Genomic DNA, 21,338 nt, shown 5'->3' with positions numbered 1-21,338 from the left:
CGATAACTAGTCTTTTCCATTTTTATCCTTGCTACTTCACCGCCCCTAATGGTCAACGCGAGGAACTAAATTTCCATTTTTTCACCACCACCACTGCCATTCCCGTGGGATAATGATGTAACAGCGCAGATTCTAATGCAGCTTCTAATGTGAACCAACGCTGATGCGCTCCCCGAGCTGCAAAGGCTAATTAAAATTCATGATGTGCATCCCCGGTCGTTTGTTTGTGCTATTCTTGTTGGGGAAACTCCACTACTTCCACAGGAGTCATTCCGTTCCGCCATTCCGTTCCGTTCCGGGTGCAACAGCCAGAGCAGGGACAGGGCAGGTCTTTCTTTGGCCGTCGTAGTCATACATGTGGGCAAAGAAACCGACAGCGACGATGACGCTCATTTAAACTTAAATTACTTTGACGGTAATTATAGTGCGAGTAAGCAGAGCGAGCAGATGAGTGAGGAGGTAGAATTGAGTGAACACGGTACGAAGCAACGGCAACGCAACGCAAGAAGAGTGATTCTGAGTGAGCCATAAAGGAAGCCACTCCTCGGAGTGCAATGATTTTGGAATTAAAATGGTGCTTTGATGATGGCGAGACCGGGGAACGGGAAAAAGTGAGCTTTCTGACTGGCAACATGAAAAGGTTTTCATTCGAGTGAAGTCAGGGGAAAATGCTACGGGTAGTTAGTTTTTGGGAAAAGGTGCAATTTCGGTACTGTTGCCCGTGTATGACTTTGTGCCACTCGGATACATTGTGTTTCAAGCTTGGTTTCAAGGCTTTCTGTGCGAGCCACGTGCCGCTAGTTTTTATACGAAACTTAGAATGAGTCTCATTGGAGAAAAACATTGTCTGCAAGTGCTCTATGAATTCAGCGTTTAAATATAAACGATGGAGAAGCATTCAAAGATCAAATGTTCTTTTTGCAAGCGGACAGTCATGGGTTGAATTCTCAGGTGCACCACTAGTAATTTTTCATCACACCAACTCATCATCACCAATAGTGGAGCGGACCTGGTGTGATGGTTAGAACACTTGGAATTGGGAATTTTACTTGAACACTTTAAATACTTGAGAACATAAAACTTAGTTTATACCGAGTAGGGTTTGCTCACGGTGGAGCGTCTCTCTGTGAGTAAAGCTATCGCCTGCTCTCCAGTTCGAACTACTTGTTGGGCCAGATCAACAAATGGTAACGTCGATAATCGACTTCGCTCCGTTCCGATCCCGCTGGCTCGTAAAACGGCTTCCCATTACACGGCCCAGGCATCCAAATCACCCGCTATTTACACCGGCCTTCGTCTTGTCAGCAAGGTCATCATACTATCGAGCATCTACGTAAACTACGCGATCGGTCACTGCGGAGGCACATAACAGCTACAGAAGAGACCCTGTTTACTTTGGCGACCGCGAAGCCCTCATAGGTAGTAGACACCAACTCGTGGATGAGGTATTTACCCGTCGTCCATATCGCCGCCATTTTTCCGGGCCCATTAGCGACCCAGTTGCCGTTACCGGCAGGTACTCGGTTAGGTCCGCAATGATGGCAATATCCATCCCCCACTCAGAATCCTTCTAGGCCATCGACTTACTGGTGGACTCAAGCGTTTGCGGACCTACGGCGCGCCTGCCTACGGGATAGGCGGCTAGCACGATCAGAGGAAGAGCGAAACGAACGGCGGGTGGTGTTCGCCGCTGCAAAAGCCGCGCTTAGTACCGAGATAAGAGCAAGCAAAAAGGCCTACTTTGAGGGTCTCTGTCAGAGTGCCAATACGAACCCGTGGGGCGACGCCTACAGGATCGTTATGGCCAAGACGAGAGGTGTGATGGCTCCTACAGAGTAATCTCCAGAGATGTTGGAGGGGATCATTGGAGGACTTTTTCCGCGTCATGATCCTAGTCCTTGGCCTCCTTTCGTAGGACAGCCGGGGACTGGGGCTGGCGATGAGGAGAGGGTCACCGATGTGGAACTTGCGGGGATAGCTAAGTCCCTTAGCGTAGGTAAGGCCCCAGGAGGTCCGGACGGAGTTCCGAACCTGGCCTTAAAAGTAGCTATTGCAGAGGCTCCCAAGATGTTCAGGTCTGCTATGCAGAAATGCCTGGACGAGGGAGTTTTCCCAGAAGCTTGGAAGAGGCAGAGCCTGACTGTACTATTGCCAAAGGCGGGGAAACCACCCGGAGACCCGTCGGCATATAGGCCAATATGCTTGATTGACACGGCGGGGAAGGTGCTCGAAAAGATCATCCTCAATAGAATGTTGAGGTTCACCGAGGGCGAAAATGGTCTTTCCAGCAACCAGTACGGCTTCCGGAAGGGGAAGTCCACCGTAGACGCTATCTTGTCGGTTACAAAAACCGCCGAGAAAGCACTCGAGCCTAAGTGGAGGGTAATTCGCTTTTGCGCGGTAGTGACTCTGGATGTAAGGAATGCGTTTAATAGCGCCAACTGGTCTGCTATTGCCGATGCGCTCTTGCGTCTGGGGATACCGGAGTACTTGTACAAGATTCTCGAAAGCTACTTTCAGAATCGCGTACTAGTTTACGACGCGGAGGTGGGTCGGAAGTGCTTTCACATAACCTCAGGAGTCCCGCAAGGTTCCATCCTGGTGTTATGGAATGTCATGTACGACGAGGTGTTGAGGTTAGAGTACCCAGTGGGCGTGGAGATTGTCGGATTAGCCGACGACATTACGCTCGAAGTCTACGGTGAAACGATCGAGGAGGTGAAGTTGACTACCGACCACTCGATCAAGGTTGTGGAAGCGTGGATGCGGTCCAGGAAACTGGAGCTGGCTCACTACAAGACAGAGGTGACGGTTGTTAACAACCGGAAGTCGGAGCAGCCCGGAAGTCGGAGCAGCAGACGTAAATCAGTGTAGGCAAGAGCACTATCCTGTTAAAGCGCTCCGTCAAACACTTGGGAGTGATGATCGACGATAAGCTTACTTTCGGTAGCCACGTCGATTATGCCTGTAAAAGAGCCTCCACAGCTATTGCGGTACTGTCCCAGATGATGTCCAATAGCTCTGCGGTGTACGCCAGTAAGCGCAAGCTTCTGGCTAGTGTTGCTATGTCCATACTTAGGTATGGCGGCCCGGCGTGGGGCACCGCGCTAAGTACTGAATGCTACCGACGGAAGCTGGAAAGTACTTACAGGCTTATGTGCCTGAGGGTTGCGAGCGCGTACCGTACCGTGTCACACGACGCTCTCTGCGTCATTACTGGTATGGTGCCTATCAGCATTCTTATCAGTGAGGACATGGAGTGCTTCGAAATGCGCGGCATAAGAGGCATACGCAGGACTGCCAGGATGGCCTCCATGGTCAAATGGCAGCGCGCGTGGGACAGTTCCACCAAAGGAAGGTGGACCCATAGGTTGATACCGAGGGTAGATAGTTGGATTAATAGGCGCCATGGGGAAGTTACATTCCACCTGACACAGGTCCTTACAGGTCATGGTTGCTTCCGACAGTATCTACACCGTTTCGGGCATGCGGATTTTCCCGAATGCCCAGTGTGCGATGGTTTAGAGGGAACGGCGGAACACGTTTTGTTCGTGTGCCCGCGTTTTCGCACAATGCGTGACCGCATGCTTGCCACATGTGGGGAGGACACAACTCCGGACAATTTGGTCCAGAGGATGTGTAGGGATGAGGTTAGCTGGAACGCCATTTCAACGGCTATCACCCATATCGTTTGGGAGCTACAGAGGAGGTGGCGCGTGGACTCGGAGAGTGGCTAGTCCAGATGCAGTACAAGAGGTGGTCCAGGGGTTCGAAGTCGGCTTCGTAGGTCATACCGGTGCCCTGCGGTCGAGATCGACCCTTACAGCGATTAAGTGGCCGCGGAGAGGAAGTCCCGGTAGCGGTGCTGTCGTGGCGTCGGTCTACTGGGTTGGATCCGAGCCCGCGGTTGGAAAGGGGTCCCCGGCAAATGTCGGGGCAGGTGGAGACCCTGCTGTCAGCAACCTTCTGGTGCATCTGATAGGGCCTGAAGGGTAGTGATACCCTTGTCTTCTGCAGGTCAGATCGGGTTGCACGTGGGCATCAATTCTTGATGTCTGCAAAGCAGTTGGGCGCGGGCGGGGTTGAACCTGCCCGCCTTCCGAGGACAAAGGGAGTGGCGAGGACCACTCGGGAAACTGGCTAAGCGCCGCTCTCCAGAGCGAGTCATCGATGTTCGTTGCTGCTAGGCTACGCAGCTAACCTTGAGGGTGCGATGTGCACTAGCCCCTCTCTGAAGCAATACCTTCTTGGTGATTCCGGAGAGGCGTAGGGTTTGGCGACCATAGGAATGTATTTTAGTGGGTCGAGGAGAAAGTAGTCCTGGCTTCTACTAGTGTTGTAGAAGGCGACCTTAACCCTCTAATACCCAACCCCGCCTTTAGACGGGGTATAGTTTGAGAATTTTTGTAATTTTTGTTTCGTGGACAATCAATATTTTTATATTTTTGGGTGTTATTTAGGACTGTTTTGTATATCTTAAAATGGTTTTTGGTGTCTTCTAAAGCGTATTTACATTTTTCAAAAATCATTGAAAAAATGATGTTTTAGTCACCTTTAAGAAATCATTGATTATTTTGTATTGAATCGCTAAAATTAACATATTTTAGATTTTTCCCAAATCATTCTATCATAGTAGAATAGTTTAAGGAAGTCGAATACACTCTAAAATTACTTTCCTTAAAATTACGCGAAAAATAAAATTTTCATTGAAAAAATTTTAAAATAAAAATATTTCAACAATAATCCTATAATCTCAAAATGTTTTCGTCTCAAAAAATCGGTATCCCAAAGAGGCTTCAAGGAAAAATATAAAAGTGTGTGAATGTTCGAAAATAAAAATTAGAAAAATCAAAAACCGAAAATCACAAAATCGAGAATTAAAAAGAATCATCTTTCAAAACATGTTTAAATCGATTTTAGATGACGAAAATTGATATTTAGATCAAAATAAAAAATTTGGGTATTAGAGGGTTAAACACACACTACCCTAACCTTCCTGTTGGGGTGTCTGTTGAGCAGATTTTTCCCCCTATGGTTTAGAAGAAAAAAAAAGACATCACCTCAATTCGTCGAGCTGAGTCGATTGGTATATGTGACTCGACCCTCCAGGCCTTCTATCAAAAAATCATTTTTTGAGTATACATATAGCCTTTCCAGTACTCTTAGTGTACGCGAAAGGCAAAAAAATGAAAAGTCATCTGCCACTTGTGGAAAAAGTTGTACTCTAGGTGAAGCGAGTGATACACAATATACACATCCGCAATAACTTTTTTATTTGATTTTTTCGAAGATGTAAGCTTCGGAGCATTTGAAGAGCAAGTAATGACGCATTTTTGTTTTGAACCTTGCATTTTGCTAGGTCTTGTAAATCTAATTTTATGTGCAATTTTAACTTAAAAACAGCGATGTCCTAAAATGCTTATATTTCATGGCGTTGGTAAGATAAAAAAAGTTCTTCAAGCGGGATATGGAAGGTCACATATAAAGCCAAATTTAGAGCAAAGATTACGAGAACGTAATTTTTTTAATTGGAATAAATCGTAAATAATAATTGTGGAACACTAAGTTAAAGAGAGGCGGACTTGATTGCAGGGGAACGTAGAGTCAGAAAGAATAAAATTCATGTCTCGCTGTTGGCAATATCCCCTAAAATTCGATACAAAAACTTCCTTGAAATCGGCTACGCATCAACAACGATAGCCTCTTTCAAGTTTTGATTTGATACAAATCCCATTTCATTCACCGGAGGGACAACATTTTCTCGGAATCAACTTTTCAATTCCACAGAAAAACTTGCGGTTCGTCATCGTCGTCGCCGTCGTGGATGGAACTCTTATAAAAGGTTTCTGTCCCTACGTCACGGCCGCCGCCACACCGTTGTCGATGGTAATCTCATTACGATCCGAATGGAAATGGGTTGGAAAGTTTTCAGTAGTCTCGTCCTGGACCAGGTTCAACCACCGCGCCTTACTACTCAGTTCCCGTTCAGGTTGGAACAGAATAAAAGTTTTAGATTTTCCATTTCGTAGAATCATCGTCATCTTAGGGGGTTGGTTGGTTGGTGGAATCCGAGTTGATAGAGGCGGCAACTTAGAACAAACTATGAAAGTTTGAAACACGGATTGTTTAAATTACAGAAGTGAAACCAAATGCGTGAAATATCAAAAGGATGAAATAATAAAAGGCTGAAAAATGCTTCGACTAATTTCCAAATAGCGTGAACAAACTCTAGCAAATCGGATATCGACAAACAATAATGGACAGAATTAACATTACGAAGTAGTAATCATTTGTTTGTTTCGCTCATTCTGAAAAAATCCATCAAATAAATATAAAATTTCTCATTCCTTCACTGAAAAAAAATAAATCTTTCTTGGAATACTTTTCTAGCCGAGATCGCCCTTTCTCATCCCCGTCTCCCATCATCCCATATTGCATTCGTCAATTCTAGACTAGGTGGGTACTTACCGTTCGGGGCACCTGATTGCAATCCGGTCCGTTGCGTCCGCCAGGACACTCGCAGGTGAAGTCGTCCCCGTGGTCTATGCAGCGATGGCCATCCGGGCACGGGTCATTGGCGCAAAAGTCCACCTATGATGGGTGGGATGGGGGGTGGTTGGCAGGACAAGCATCAGGCAGCCAGACAGGGAAAAGCAGAGAAAACGAGAAAAAAATACAGAGAGGATAGAAAGATGGTGGTGAATAAAATAGTAGTGAGACGCAGAAGCTTCTGGGATGGTGCGGTGTGGTGCGGTGCGGACGGGTGGCTGAGTGCTTGCTTGATGGGGCAGACAGAACTAAATCGCTATTTGCTAGGCAAGGCAAACAAGACTTCGTGTAATTTGATCATGCGAGAAAATAACTCCCGGTCTCCGAGGTGGAGCACAGTGCAAACACGACCGTGTTTGTGAATTTATACGGAACCTGGTGGAGCAATGCTGGATAAAAGTTTATTTTGGTTTCAAAACACAAGTTCTATATGTACATTAGGCATTATTACTCGGGAGCGGGAAAACAGTGAAAAAGTGTCCGTTTTAATCGGATTATCGGATAATATTCAGTTAGCTGTACGGATTATTTAGAGGCCAGAATAGTTTAGACTGATGAGGTAATATGAAAGGCCGTGTTAATTTTACCATATTTCCTAGCTTTCTATTGACTAGAACCGAGACTTTACTGATATGCATTACGATTTTCATGAAACTGACATGGCTGAAACTATCAAATTGTACACATAAAGTGATCAAATATAATAAATGTCTAGTCCAAAGTCAATACGGAACATTATCTAAGATTTGAATCTTCGTAGCAACAGAGAAAGGGGTGTCCGTCGAGTCCGCGCATACAACGATAGTTCACTAGACCTTTGGATAGGATCGAATACGATATCCTTCTGAAGGAGTTCACTAGCCGTGCACGTAACATGCCTTCCAGTAAGACACTGTTGCGTATTGCGATAAGGGAGAAGTTGTAAAGTTTTAAATAGCTATTTAGAATTGTTTCACGGTCTCAAGTAAAATACGTGCGATCTCTTTAATCTTATGTTAAGGTGCTGTCCATAAACTTCGTAGGCTCATTTTGTTGTGCATATTATGTAACTTACTGGACAATCTATTCCGAGCCATCTTAGCAAACTGCAGTAGAATTACTTGGCATAATGCGAAGCCTCACAACGAAAGCGAGTTACTTCGTCAAAGCTCCACTACTCAATGAGGCAGCACCACACTGACAACCTCTTCATGTCACTCATCACACACTCATGCTTGCTAAGAGAAGGAAGGGGAATGCAACTCAAAGGGAATGTCACTAATTAATAGGCATTATAAACACCCCACATTCTCCTTCTCCGAAGATTAAAACTGGAGAAATACCCAAACAAATTTCTGGAGGGATTCGCGGAAGAATTGCTGCAAAATTTCAAGAGCAATTTTTGGAGGAATTCCCAGAGGAATTTCTGGAGGTATGTATTCTGGAGGAATTTCTTGAGGAATTCTTGCAGGAATTGCTCATGAAGTTCCCGAACGAAATTTTTGAACTAATTTCCGAAAAATGCTCTCAAGAATTTCTGGATCAATTTCCACAGAAACTTCTGGAGGAACTCCCAGTGGAATAACCGGATGTATTCCTGGAGGAGTTTCTGAAGTTATTTCCGTAGAAAATTCGGGAGCAGCTTATGGAGTAATTCACTAACGAATTTCTGGAGGAATTCCCAGAAAAACGTCTGTAGGAATTCCTGATGTAGTAATTTCTAGAAGATTTCTCAAAGGTATTTCTAAAAGAGTTTCTGGAGGAAATTCAGGAGGATTTTCCGGTAGATTTTTTGGAGGAATGTCCGATAGAACTTCTGGGTAACCTCGCGGAGGAGTTACTTGAGGAATTCCCGGAGTAATTTCTTAATGAATTTCCGAAGGAATTTCTGGATGAGTTCCCAGAGAAGGAGGTATTCCGGAGGAATTTCTTGTGGGGTTTCTTGAATATTTTTCGGAAAAATTTCTTGAACCCCTGAGAAATTTCTGGAAAAATTTCCGCAAGCTTGCAATTTGGTGAAAACATTCCCCAAGCAACACACATGTTATATAAGAGTTACGACAGCGCAAGTTTTGGTTGTATAGAAGTTAATTTTACGTAATTCTAACATTGTGTTGGAATAACGTCAAATAAACTTCTATACAACCAAAACTTGCGCTGTCGTAACTAATATATAACATGTGTGTTGCTTGGGTCGCGAAATGATGCGATTCGCTTTCGACAACGAATACGTTTTCACCCCTCCTCGCTTTATCAAACCAACTTCCCGTACGAATAGCACACGAACAGACTCGACGCTGATCAGCATTGTTGGCTGTTCCTGTTCGCCGTTGAGCTGGTGCGTTTCAGCCAAGCCTGTCTTTTCATCGCTTTCGATGCCTTTCGATCAGCTTATCGCGAAGCATCGTAGGCTGGAAACGTTATTGGTGTGGTATCGGTATATGCGAATGTTGCTTCTGTGTGCGTGTCGAGCGTTCGTGCCGTAGCTTCTAAAACCAACCCATTCGGTGTTGTTCGGCTGTTCGGGTGAGCATGCAGCGGCACTGACAGATGTGTGCAAAATCGTTGGTGAGTAACATCATTGTCATTTTGCCACATCTTTGCCACTGGTCATCGCTGAGCAGTGTACAGTTCAATCGCAAGCGATAAAAATACAATTGATAAGTTGATTGAGCATTCGTGAGGGGATCATTTGCATCATTAAATTTCCGATGAAATTTCTAAAGGGATTTCTTGAGGAATTGCCAAAAAAAATCTGGAGGAATTTATTGATGTTTCTCTGGAGTCATTTCTGTAGAAATTTCCGAAGCAATTTCCAGAGAAATTTATTGAGAAATTCTCCAAGCAATATCCGGATAAATTTCCAGTGGAAGAAATTTCTAGAAAGTTTGCTGATAGAATTTGTAGAGGAATTCAAGGAGAAATTATCGGAGAAATTTCTGGAAGACTTTCCGAGGGAATTTCTGTATGAGTTTCTGAAGAAATGTGTGGAGGGATTTAAGAAGGAATTTCTGAAGGAATATCCGGAGAAATTTCTGGAAGAATTCCCCGATGAACTTCTGGATGCATTCCCGGAGGTGTTTCTGAAGAAATTTTGGGAAGAATTTCTGGAGGAATTCACTGAAGAATTTGCGGAAGAACTTCTGGAGGAATTCCCAGGAGCAACTCCTGAAGTAATTTCTGGAAGATTTCCCGGAGTAATTTCTAAAGGTGTTACCAGAGGAATTTTCAAAGGAATGCCCGGATGAGTTTCTGAGAGACTTCGCTGAGGAGTTTATTGTGGAATCCTTGGAGGAACTTCTGGAGGAATTTCTGGAGTTATTTTTTGATGAATTTCTGAAGAATCTGGATAGTTTCATAAAGGAATTTCTAGAGGAACCTCAAGAGAAATTTCAGGAGGCATTCCGGAGGAATTTCTGGAGAAATTTCCGATGGAATTGTTGAAGGAATTTCCGATGAAATTGCTGAAGGAATTTCTGGAAGAGCTCCCGAAGAAATTTCTGAAGGAATTCCAGTAAAAAATCTGAAAGTATCATACCGTCTACCCCCGTTGGTTTGAACGACACCTCATGCAAACCAACGGGGTTCATTTTTAGTTTGAACTTCTAGCAACCCTGAGTGCGATAGAAAAACACACTGGCAGCCTTATTTGATGTTTTGTTTTGATTTGCATTCCGTTTCACCCTGTTGCATTAGCAGAATGACGTTTGAACCATTTTTAGCGGGGGTCAAATTAAAAAGTGTTTAGATTAGATGAGGTGAAACCAACGGGGGTAGATGGTACTATGAATTCTTAGAGAACTTGTAGATTAATTCCCGAAAGAATTTCTGGAGAAATTCTCGAAAGAAATTGTTACAAAAATAAAAGTAATTATTATAAATGATTAACATATCAAAAACACATAGAACCTTATAAATGCACAAACAAGAAATATCACAACACATAACATAAATGTGACCTGTTATCCAAAGGATAACATCTTCCGCTCTCAGGATGACAAGGTTTCATTTATTGGTTTGGGCCATCAGTCATCCTGGAATTGTATTTTAGTTGGCAGTTTGCCTTTTAGTTCACAATTTTTGTTGCTGTGTTCATAGCTTGGTTTTGTTTAGGAATACTAATCCATTTCGGGGTTCGATACTTGAGATCAACAACTTGAAGTCCGTGACAGGGAAAGGTTTACATCTCTAGTACTTGACCGCTGCCAGAAATGGCCTGAAAGTTGGCAATCCATGTAGGATTGCATCTCATGGGTTTTTTTTTCCAGAACCCTATAAATGTGCATTAAAATTATGGGAATATGTACAAGGTAAAATAAAACATACATCACAAAGAACGCACAAATAATAAACTTTTAACACATTAAACAATTATTCTGTCTTATATTTGGTCGGCGATCGGTCGCGATTTTTTGGATAGGTAAAGATAAGCGCAGGAATTCGCAAACTCTGAACTTTTCGTCTATATGTGGATGCAGATGTTTCTTTACTTTGAGGAATTATAGTATTTTGGACAAACACGCGCTACACTTGATATCCCAAGTGCTTGCAGGACATTTTCCCGGAATCGCGGAAAAACAGATGGTCCGTTGTGACTTAACGCCGATCAATTGTAACAAATTTTAATACTCGTAACAAAATTTTGGAGGAATTCCGTGAAATATTTTTGCTTAAGTTCCCAGAAGGATTATTAGAGGAATTCCTTTATGAATTCCAGGATGAATTCATACATGAATTTCCGGAGGAGTTCCCGTAGAAATGCTCAGGATTTTATTGAGGAATTTCGACGGAAGTTTTGAACCACAGAAGTAGTTTTTACTAAGAGAAATCTTATAGAAATTTTGATTTTAAGGAATACCTGGACTACTCAAAGGAAATAATCTTGAAAAAACGCTTCGAACCACTTCCCAAGGAAATCCTGGAGCTATTTTATAAGAATAATTTACGGCAAACTTTGTAATCCCCCGAAGAATAAGGAGGAATATCCAGGAAACTTGTACAAACCCCTGGGAACATGATCTACTGAAGCAAAGAAAAAAAAATTGGAAAGAGCTTATCGAGGAATCCCGGTTGAAATGTGTTGCGCACACAGCCAAGGATGAGGGGCTGTCCATAAACCACGTGGTCATGAGGGGGGGGGGGGGGGGGTGGTTCAGCCAATGACCATTTTGTATGGACGAATAAAAAAAATTGTATGGACTAATGACCACGCGTGGGGGGGGGGAGGGTTGAGAAGTCCCAAAAAAATGACCACGTGGTTTATGGACAGCCCCTGAGGCAAAATTTTAGCTGCTGGCAGGGCCGATTCAAGTATGATGTACATCATTTATCAGGATTTTAGACCCAGTCTGACACGCGTCTTTCTATATCTAGTAAAAAAAGTGTTACATTTTCTCATATCCCCCCCTCCCCTCTATGCAATGGACGTCATATTTGAATGACCCTTTACCTGCATCGCACCCTCAAGCTACCATTTCCCACATCTAATGTTTTCTTATAAGCTATCACCTTCCTTAAAAAAACACCTTGGATTCTACCGCGCGATGGCTGTTCGGCTGTTGTACCATTAGAATGCCTACTGGGAGAAATTTATGAGAAAAATCTGCAGGAATTCCTGGAAGAACCGCAGGAGAAATTTAAGAATCAATCTTAAGAGAAATCTATAAATGTATCTCCGAAGGAAATTCCAGAAAGATATTCGGGAGAAATTCCAAACGAATTCCCGGGGGGAATTTTGAAAGAATCCCTAAAATAATCTCACAAGGAATCACTAAAGAAAATCCGGAAAGAATCAATGAAAGAATGGGAGGAAGTCCATACGCAAACCGGGAGGAATCCATGCTGGAAGCCCGAGAGGAATCCCTAAAGAAAACATTGAAGAATTCTTCAAAAGAATCATTAGATATCCCTGAAAAAATCTCAAAAGGAATCCCTTTGAATATGCTAAAGGAATCCCAGAAAGAAACCCTAGAGAAAACTCTGAAAGAATGCTGCAGGAATTCCAGAAGAAATCTCGGAAAGAATCCCGAGAGCAATCTCTGAAAAAAATCCCTGAAGGAATCATTAAAGAATCCCGAGAGCAATAATGGGAGCATTCGGAGATAAATTTCTAAAGAGACCCCGGAAGAAACAAAGAAATTTCTGAAGGAACCCCTCAAAAACATCCAGGATGATCAGATCACTCAAGTAAAACTTTAATTGAATTTCGTGAAGAATACCAGAAGTAATCCAGAAAGAAATCTCAGGAGGTATTCTGGGAGAATTTTTTAATAGCATCCCGAAAAGAATCTTTAAAATAGTCCTTGAATGAACATCGGGAGAAATCTCCAAATAAAACCTAAAAAACAAAAAAGAAATTTCTAGAGCTATCAATGAAAAAAACCCTTGGAGGAAGCCATGAAAGAAAACTTGAAGGATTCTCCACAAAGAAATCCCGATCAACGATCAAAACGATCAATTCAAGGCTAACTTTACCAAACACCGCATCTGACAAAAACTACGAACGGAGAATTTCGAAGGGAAAGTTCGTTGTTTCCATAGCAACTCATACATTCATTTCCGAAACGTGAAAAACTCGGGTATTTTTTCACAAATTACCCCCAAAGGTGAGTGATACAAGTAGTCCTTAATGAAAACCTCTTTTTTGTTTTCATATGTTACATACGGTGTTTGGTAAAGTTAAGCTTGAATTCTGACTATACATACATGTCAATGGTTGCTCCGCCGTGAATGATCTGAACTGATACCAATTGCTCTGAGATTCAACTGAATAATGAGCTGGGACATTCCACTTATTCTCAAAGTTCAATTTTAGCAGCGCATGCAGTTTTGATTAGTAACGGCGCCGGCCTAGTCTTTATAGTCAGCTGGGAAGGGAAAGGAATGTTAGAGTGTACTGGTTGTTGCTACTAGAGATCGAGAGCACCTCTGCATCCGCACAACTGGCACGGACTGGGGTATTTGTTGGACGGAAAGGATGGGAGATCTGGGGTTCACCGTTGGGTCGGTGATGCGATCCATGGATAGGGGTTATTTATAGTGTTCGTAAGGTGATAGATTGTGTGGTGAATACTATGAAGGTCAAACGGCACGATTGTACGACATTTCCCCGAAAACCAGTTCCCCGAATGAAGTTTCCCCGAAAGTTTTTTCCCCGAATGTACCATTTCCCCGAAAAATGTTTCCCCGAATGTACCGTTTCCCCGAATATACCGTTTCCTCGAATGTACCGTTTCCCCGAAAAGATTATTGCATATGCCATTTAACATTGACCCAATGCACAACTAGGGGCATCCGGTCTTTAGGACGAAGTACGCTTAGCCAAAGTACGTCAGACCGAAGTACGTTAAGCCGAATGGGTTGCGAAGCTGAAGTTCATAGGGTAGAGTGGGTCAGTAGTCCGTCTTCTTAATTTTCCACATAAACGATGTTAAAATTTGTTTTCAAAGGCCTAGAAGATGTTTGAGTCCCTTGAGTGTTTTACATTCCTCGAATCTAGGGAATTCTATGGATACTGGGATAAACTTCCATGATTTTACAATATTCTTTTATCCTTTTCCCTTTTCTCACATAGATAATTTCTTGATGTTGATGTTGCACTGTTACTGAAGGCAATTAGTTTTGTAGAGGTTTTGAAAACCGCCATAAATCTTTCTATTTATTATTTTGGTTTTATTTTGGTTCTAAGAACCTCTTCTAGTGTATTTGACTTAACAATGTTACTTGGGAAGTGATCACTCTGCCAACATTCCATCTGATAATTTCGCCTCTTTTTATAACACGCAGTTGTTTTTAGTTGTAATATTTCATAGCTTATTGACGGTAGTAATTTTTCATACCACTGACTGTTCCATGGCTATTTACCCTTCTTTTAGAAGTCGGCTATTCTTTGAAGTATTGGGTTATATATGATCAAACTGTTTTTTTTTCTTGGCTTTCAACTCAATCGTAATGATGCTCGTCCGGCGTAATGATACTTTTGGCCTAATGATTGCAGCCTAACGTACTTCGGCCTGACATACTTCTGCCTAAAGATCCAGCAGCGTCTTTTTGGCCAGATTGATAACCTTTCATTTAATAAAATTTTCCCTCTTTCAAACATGGGCTGTTCTTTCAAGTTGAACTGCTCAATCAATCATCAGTAATTTGACTGCTGCTATATTTATTTCTTTTTTGTGATCGACTGTTCTAGTAGGTATCTATAGGCATTATAGTAGAAATCTTCATCAAAGATTCTCCCTTCTTTCATCATATACTGTTCTTTCAAAATATTGCCGGTGGTCTAACTACTAGTATGTTCTGTAGAAGTGTCAATTCTAAATGCTACTTCGGTCATGATTGATCCATTGATTTACAAAATAATCTGAAGAGTGCTTAGCTTCAAATCTGTTCGTCAAACACATTGACTTTTGTTTTAAAGCCTGTTAATACACATTTAAATTGTGCTCATAGACTTCCTTCGCTAGCAAGAATACTTTAAGACTTAAAGTTGAAGTCATTTAGATCATGTGTTTTACAATGACAATGAACTTTAGCAGATTACTACTACAATCGCAATGACTCGTTTTAAAGTTATTATGTGTTTAAAGGGCGTTTTCATCGATTGAAAATTGAAAAATAAATAGAAAGAACAGCCTATGAATGAAAGAAGGGAAAATTATGATGAGCGTGTTCTTAATTGAGTGCAATGTCATTTTCAATCAGTACAACAGAAAAGAACGACCCATATTTAAAAAAAGCAAACCTCATTGAAGCATCATGAAGAACATTATATCTCGAAGAATTCATGGTAAGAGGGAATACACAATATCAATGAGATGTGGAAGCTTCCATGATCTTGATATCTTTCTAAAGACTACACATCAGCACATTTTGTACTCAGGCTAACTTTCCGCTACTTCGTTCCAATGAGTAGTTCAGACAATGGAATTAATCAAGAAAATGATTAGAAACCAGTACTAAAATAGTATTATAAATATTTCGGTACATTCGGGGAAACGGTATATTCGGGGAAACGGTTCGTTCGGGGAATCGTTTTTCGGGGAAATAACTTTCGGGGAAACTTCATTCGGGGAACTGGTTTTCGGGGAAATGTCGTACAATCAACGGCACAGTTCGCTTTGTTTGCATAACTTGTAGGCGTTATATATAGTGCTGTGAAAGTTGGAAGGAAGAGAAACGAATTTTTAAATTCGTTTCTGGCTATGGCTATCGCGATGACTCTGAACATATGAATATACATGAGTTGTATATGTAGAGAAGAAAGAGAGAAAGTAGATAGAAAGATACAAAGAAGGAGGAAAGAGACGGGTCAAGTATTGAACCCAAGAACTTCTGCATACGAATCAGAAGCGATAGCCCATGCGATAGCCACTAGACCACCAAGCCCGTCCTTGAAGGATTTCTCCACAAAGAAATCCCGGTAAAAAACTAGGAAGAATATTGGTGGAATCCCTGGCGCAATCTCTGGAATAATCCGTGAAATAGCTCGGAAGGAATCAGTGAAGGCCCGCGAACACATTCTGTTTGAATCCCTGTAGAAATTGTTAACAAAAACCTAGGAAGCTAAAGAAATTTCAGGAGAAATTATCGAAGGAATTCCGGGTGGAATCCCTGGGAGAATCCGAAATGGAATTCCAGGAGAAATGGGGGAAGAACTTCTGGAGGCATCTCTTTTGAAATACCAGGATGAACTCCTGAAAAAATCTAGGGACTGGACTGGACGAATCCTTAGAGACATTTTTCCTAAGTATGCATCCGAGGATGTACCCTTTACCTGGATTGGTTTTGTTTGACGTTCTGATTGTGCGGAAACTCTTGCATGACACTTAGCTACGTAATAAATTTTAACATAAAATACCATTCGATAATTATTTTACCAATCAACTAAAGGACAAATTAACGTTCAAACGTGCTTCGTTCAAACCAACCCACCGAAACGATAATCATCGGAATCCATCGAGCAGAACACACATTCTAATGAATAACTCCCTCCAAATGCCAACTCCAGTACCGAGAATTGAAATAAATCGCGCAGAAATTATTAATTGCGTCGTATTTGATTGCGCTCGGCAGGCAAAAATTCCAGTGGCTTCGTTCTAAAATGTTGTAGCAGTGGTTCCCAAATGTGTTTGAAATTATTGACAAAATGAAATATACCTATATACATTTTACATTCCTAAATCGTATGGCTGGGCACGAAGCAGGGATGCCATATATACAGATTTATCTGTATTATATAGATTTTTGAGCATCAGTACAGATTTCGTTTTATATGAAATACAGATTTTTCAGCTAGAGGGGCTGTTTTATTTTTGTATGAGATACAGATTTTTCACCCAAACTTTGTATGGGATACGGATTTTTGAAAAGTGCGATACAGATTTTGCGAAAAATCATCTGGCATCCCTGGCACGAAGATACTCTATGTCCTGGAAGATCAGGGAAATTCCAATACAGAAAGCTCCGGGACTGACTAATTCTAGTTGAATTAATTTACTTGAACATGATAAATTCATCATTTCAGAACCACTGCTACACTTTCACCTGTCAGGCAAACGAAAGCAAAACTTATTGTTCATGCTAAACCCCAATGCTGCTGGTAGCTCACCGTACGTCATCTGAAATAACCCGAGCAAAAGTCTCCCGTTTCGCTCTACAACGGTCGGCGTCTCATTTAACGGAACAAGAAACTAAGCACAGCTCCTTGTTACGGTAAAGTGCAAAACTTATGGCTTCGGATTTATTTCCAAGCTTCGGTTGCGGTTTCCCCGCCATTCCGAAGGCGGTTCACAACTAGCTCCTACAGCATTGGGCGGTTTGAGTGTCACCCGGGTAGGAGACAAAGCTCGCATCTGGAGGGCTTGACAGTAATCACCGCCACCGCATAGACGTACCTACCAACTGTGCGCTATCATCGTATCCGTTCACTGAGAATTTTGCATTCAGTTATAAAACAAACGCTCCGATCAATGAATTTCCATTTGGTTGCTGTGCTGCACAGTGCACCATAAATATTGGATGGAAAATTTTCCCCACCCTCCCTCTTTCTATGGAAGCCCTTTTCATTGGCACCGCAAGCGAGAAACCTTTCCAAGAGTGAAATATGCTTGATTGGAGTGGATTTGGGCTTGCATTCTTGGTTCGATTTCAGCCTCTAATTGGTGCCGTGTCGGATACCTGGAAATGTGAGAGCGAAAAGCCAATTGAATGCGGAAGCTCAAGTAATTACAAGTGCAATTAGAGTTCAACATGAGTGTTGCGGTCGAATGCTCGCTGGTTCCATAATATTGTAAGCGTGTTTGAATCCTTTTTTAATCCTTTCACCTTGATTTTGTTCATAAAATACTTGGCCATGGGTGATTTGCTTGGCACAGTTGAAATTCAACGGTAAACCGCATTTCGTACCGACACAAGTTAGGGACATGACATTTTCTGACTCTTCCTATCTTTTGGCAACGTACATTTTCGAGCTAAAATCAGCTCTCAGCTACATCTAAGAAGGGGACCACAAAAAACCCCTAATTAATCCACCTAGTGGTGATAGCGCCTTTCTAGTGCCTTCGAAAACCCATTTCAACAAACTAATGACATGTTGATGAATTTCGCATCGCATCCATTTCATAGTACCAGAAATCATATCGTTTGTCTGGCTTTTGATGTTTAAGCTTTAAACTCTTATAAACCAAAATCTTGAATGTTTAGTCTCCATTTTAAATTTAAGTCCACCATCTTGGATTTTTTGACTCCTGACTTCTTCCCCATTCCAGATAAACCCATATTAAATAGTTAAAAATCCTTAAGCTCCGTTTAACAGTCGCCATCTTGAATTTTGAGCCGCCATCTTGAATATTCTGATTGCCATTTTTGGACTTCGGACATCTTCTTTTGCATGGTTTTAGGGCCTAAAGCGCCATTAAACAGACGACATCTTCAATTTAGAGACGCCATCTTGAATATTAGGCCATCTTGTATTTTGAGCCAACTTATATTTCAGATTATCAACCGAAGAATCTAGTAATTCAACCAAATACCATCAAGACGACGAGGAAACAAGGATGATTTGGGCAGACAACTGATTCGAAGAAGGCTAACAATGGTGTGCCTGAACGTTGTTTACGATATCGAGAAGGCATTCGCTCAAAAGCAATCCTGCTTGGGTGTTTTCTTAGATATCGAGGGTGCCTTTGACAACGTGCCTTTCGATGTCATATTGGAAGCCGCACGGGGTCATGGTATATCTCCAATGATTTCCAATTGGATTCACCAAATGCTCAAAAACCGACATCTCTTCTCGACATTGCGTCAAGCGGCGATTAGGAAATTGAGTGTTTGTGGATGCCCCCAAGGGGGAGTCTTATCACCACTTTTATGGAATCTCGTAGCAGATACGCTATTGAGGCAACTCAATAATAGCGGTTTTCCTACTTATGGTTTTGCCGACGACTACCTAACATTGTTAGTCGGTATGTGCATCAGCACCCTTTTCGACCTGATGCAAAACGCTCTTCAGGTAGTTGAGGGTTGGTGTCGCCAATGTGGCCTTTCGGTAAATCCGAGTAAAACATCTATTGTACTTTTCACGGAAAAGCGAAACCGTAATGGTGTTCGAACTTTACGTCTCTTTGATTCTGAAATCAATGTGACTGAACAGGTAAAGTACGTTGGAGTCATTCTTGATTCCAAGCTTTCCTGGACACCTCATGTTGAGTTCAGAATCAAGAAAGCTTGTATGGCCTTCGGGCAATGCCGGCGAACCTTTGGTACAACTTGGGGTCTAAAACCCAAGTATATCAAATGGATCTACACAACTGTTGTTCGGCCAATATTGGCCTATGGATGTCTTGTGTGGTGGCAAAAGGGCGAAGTGAGAACGGTCCAATCAAAGTTAGGCCATCTCCAAAGGATGTGCTTAATGGCGATGTCTGGAGCGTTCTCTTCAACTCCCACGGCAGCGCTCGAAGTTCTCTTTGACGTTGTCCCACTACACATTCATCTCAAACAAGAAGCACTTTCTTGCACTTACCGTCTATGGGTACTCGGTTTACTAGAGGAAACTCCTGTGAACCGCAGTTCAACACACACCTCGTTGTTTCCACTTTTGGTGAATTGGGACAAAGTTGTCCTTGCTCCAAGTGATCTTACAATTGCTTGTAATTTTCCATATAGGACATTTTCCACGAAATTCCCTTCCCGGGAAGAGTGGACATCTGGTTATCTGGAGAGAAGTATTTCAGACGGCATCGTATGTTACACTGATGGCTCCCTTCTAGAAGGTCGAGCAGGTGCTGGTGTTTATTCTCGTGAGCTAAGGCTGTATCAGTCTTATTCACTTGGCAGACACTGCACCGTTTTTCAGGCCGAAATCTTTGCTCTTATGTGCGGAGTGCAATCAGCACTTCAGCAGCACGTAATGGGCAAAGTAATATACTTCTGTTCAGATAGCCAGGCTGCTATTAAAGCACTTGCTTCGGCCAACTCCAGGTCGAAGATAGTTATCGCTTGTCGAACTCAAATTGAGGAGCTGAATTCAGCAAACGCTGTTCACCTTGTATGGGTACCTGGCCATTCTTCCATCGCTGGAAATGAATTGGCTGATGAGTTAGCTCGCACTGGAGCATCACATGACTTCATTGGCCCTGAGCCAGCTATTCCGGTATCCAAGTGTTGGGTGAAGCTTCAGATTGACACCTGGGCTGCCACTCAGCACAAACAATACTGGAATAGTTTGGAGTCATGTCGTCAAACAAAATTGTATTGTACTGAGCCATCTCTAGGGGTGGCAAAGTATCTAACAAATCTGTCAAAGCAGAATTGCAGCATGCTGGTCAAAGCATTGACTGGCCACTGCCGACTCAGTTATCATATGGCGAATATTCAGCAAGCTGATTCATTTGCATGTGATAGCTGTGAATCCGATTATGGAACTTCGTATCATTTAATATGTAACTGTCCAGCTTTTGCGCAATTGCGTTTCCGAGTACTCGGGAAACACTTATTAAGTGAAACTGACTTCAGAAACCTGAATCTTCAGGACGTTCTGTTGTTCTTGACCCGCTGTGGTAAAGAGCTATAGGCTCTCTTTACGCTTTATGCAATATCACAGTGCCCTTCTCAGGGCGCTGTTTGAACCCATTGTGGCACGCTTATGCGTTATTACAGTGTCCTTTTCAGGACGCTATGTGAACCCATTGTGGTACGCTTTTGCGAGTATGACGATCCTATTCCCTTACCTGTCCTTTCCCATCTCCTATCCTTTTTCCTTCCCTTCTCCGTCAGGTAAATGATGAATAGGCTCGTGTTCATGGCGATGGCACAAATTTCCCAAATGGAGGAGAACGTGCCTCTAGAGCCGACCTACTGATACCTGATACCTGATGGTGTGCCTGAACGTTGACCAAGCGTATCCTTTGGAGTTTACCCTTCCACTAACAACACCCAAATTCCCGTGACACCTAGGCCTGAGAGATCGTAGAGTTGTCTACATTTTTCATAGGTGTCCAAAACTAACCATCCTTTCCCATTCCCCAGCAGTCGCAAGGACGTGGCCAGGACAGTGCTCGACCATTGGAGGATTGCGTCAGTCTTGTCTAAGAGTCAGAGAATAGTCCCAAATCTTTGTGCTTTGGTTCAGACGGGAAGGAGGCAACCCTCATAACAGCGGTCTAGGACTGTACTACCGAATTTGTGCGACTCACTTAATGCTAATGCTAATGCTAATCTTGTATTTTGAGCCAACTTCGTGGAATTTCTGGTCTCCAGTGTTGATTTCCGTAGGATTGACGCGTTGTGGCACGAGGCGGTTCCGAATT

At 42.6% G+C, this 21,338-nt stretch overlaps 1 protein-coding gene across 3 annotated transcripts in view; it reads right to left on the bottom strand.

Annotated features, from left to right (window-relative positions):
- LOC109401076 (uncharacterized) overlaps positions 1-21,338 on the bottom strand; it is a 632,275-nt gene that overhangs the window by 128,937 nt on the left and 482,000 nt on the right. For 2 of the 3 annotated variants that reach the window (XM_062851340.1, XM_062851341.1), the window contains exon 10: positions 6,469-6,591. The exons of the other annotated variant lie outside the window; for it this stretch is intronic. In XM_062851340.1, the coding sequence (XP_062707324.1) occupies positions 6,469-6,591 (123 nt within the window). The remainder of the gene's footprint in view (positions 1-6,468; positions 6,592-21,338) is intronic. 3 annotated transcript variants of the gene reach the window in all.

Source organism: Aedes albopictus, chromosome 2 (genome assembly GCF_035046485.1).
Source record: "Aedes albopictus strain Foshan chromosome 2, AalbF5, whole genome shotgun sequence".
Lineage (NCBI taxonomy): Eukaryota > Metazoa > Arthropoda > Insecta > Diptera > Culicidae > Aedes > Aedes albopictus.
This window is presented reverse-complemented; position numbering and strand designations above follow the sequence as displayed.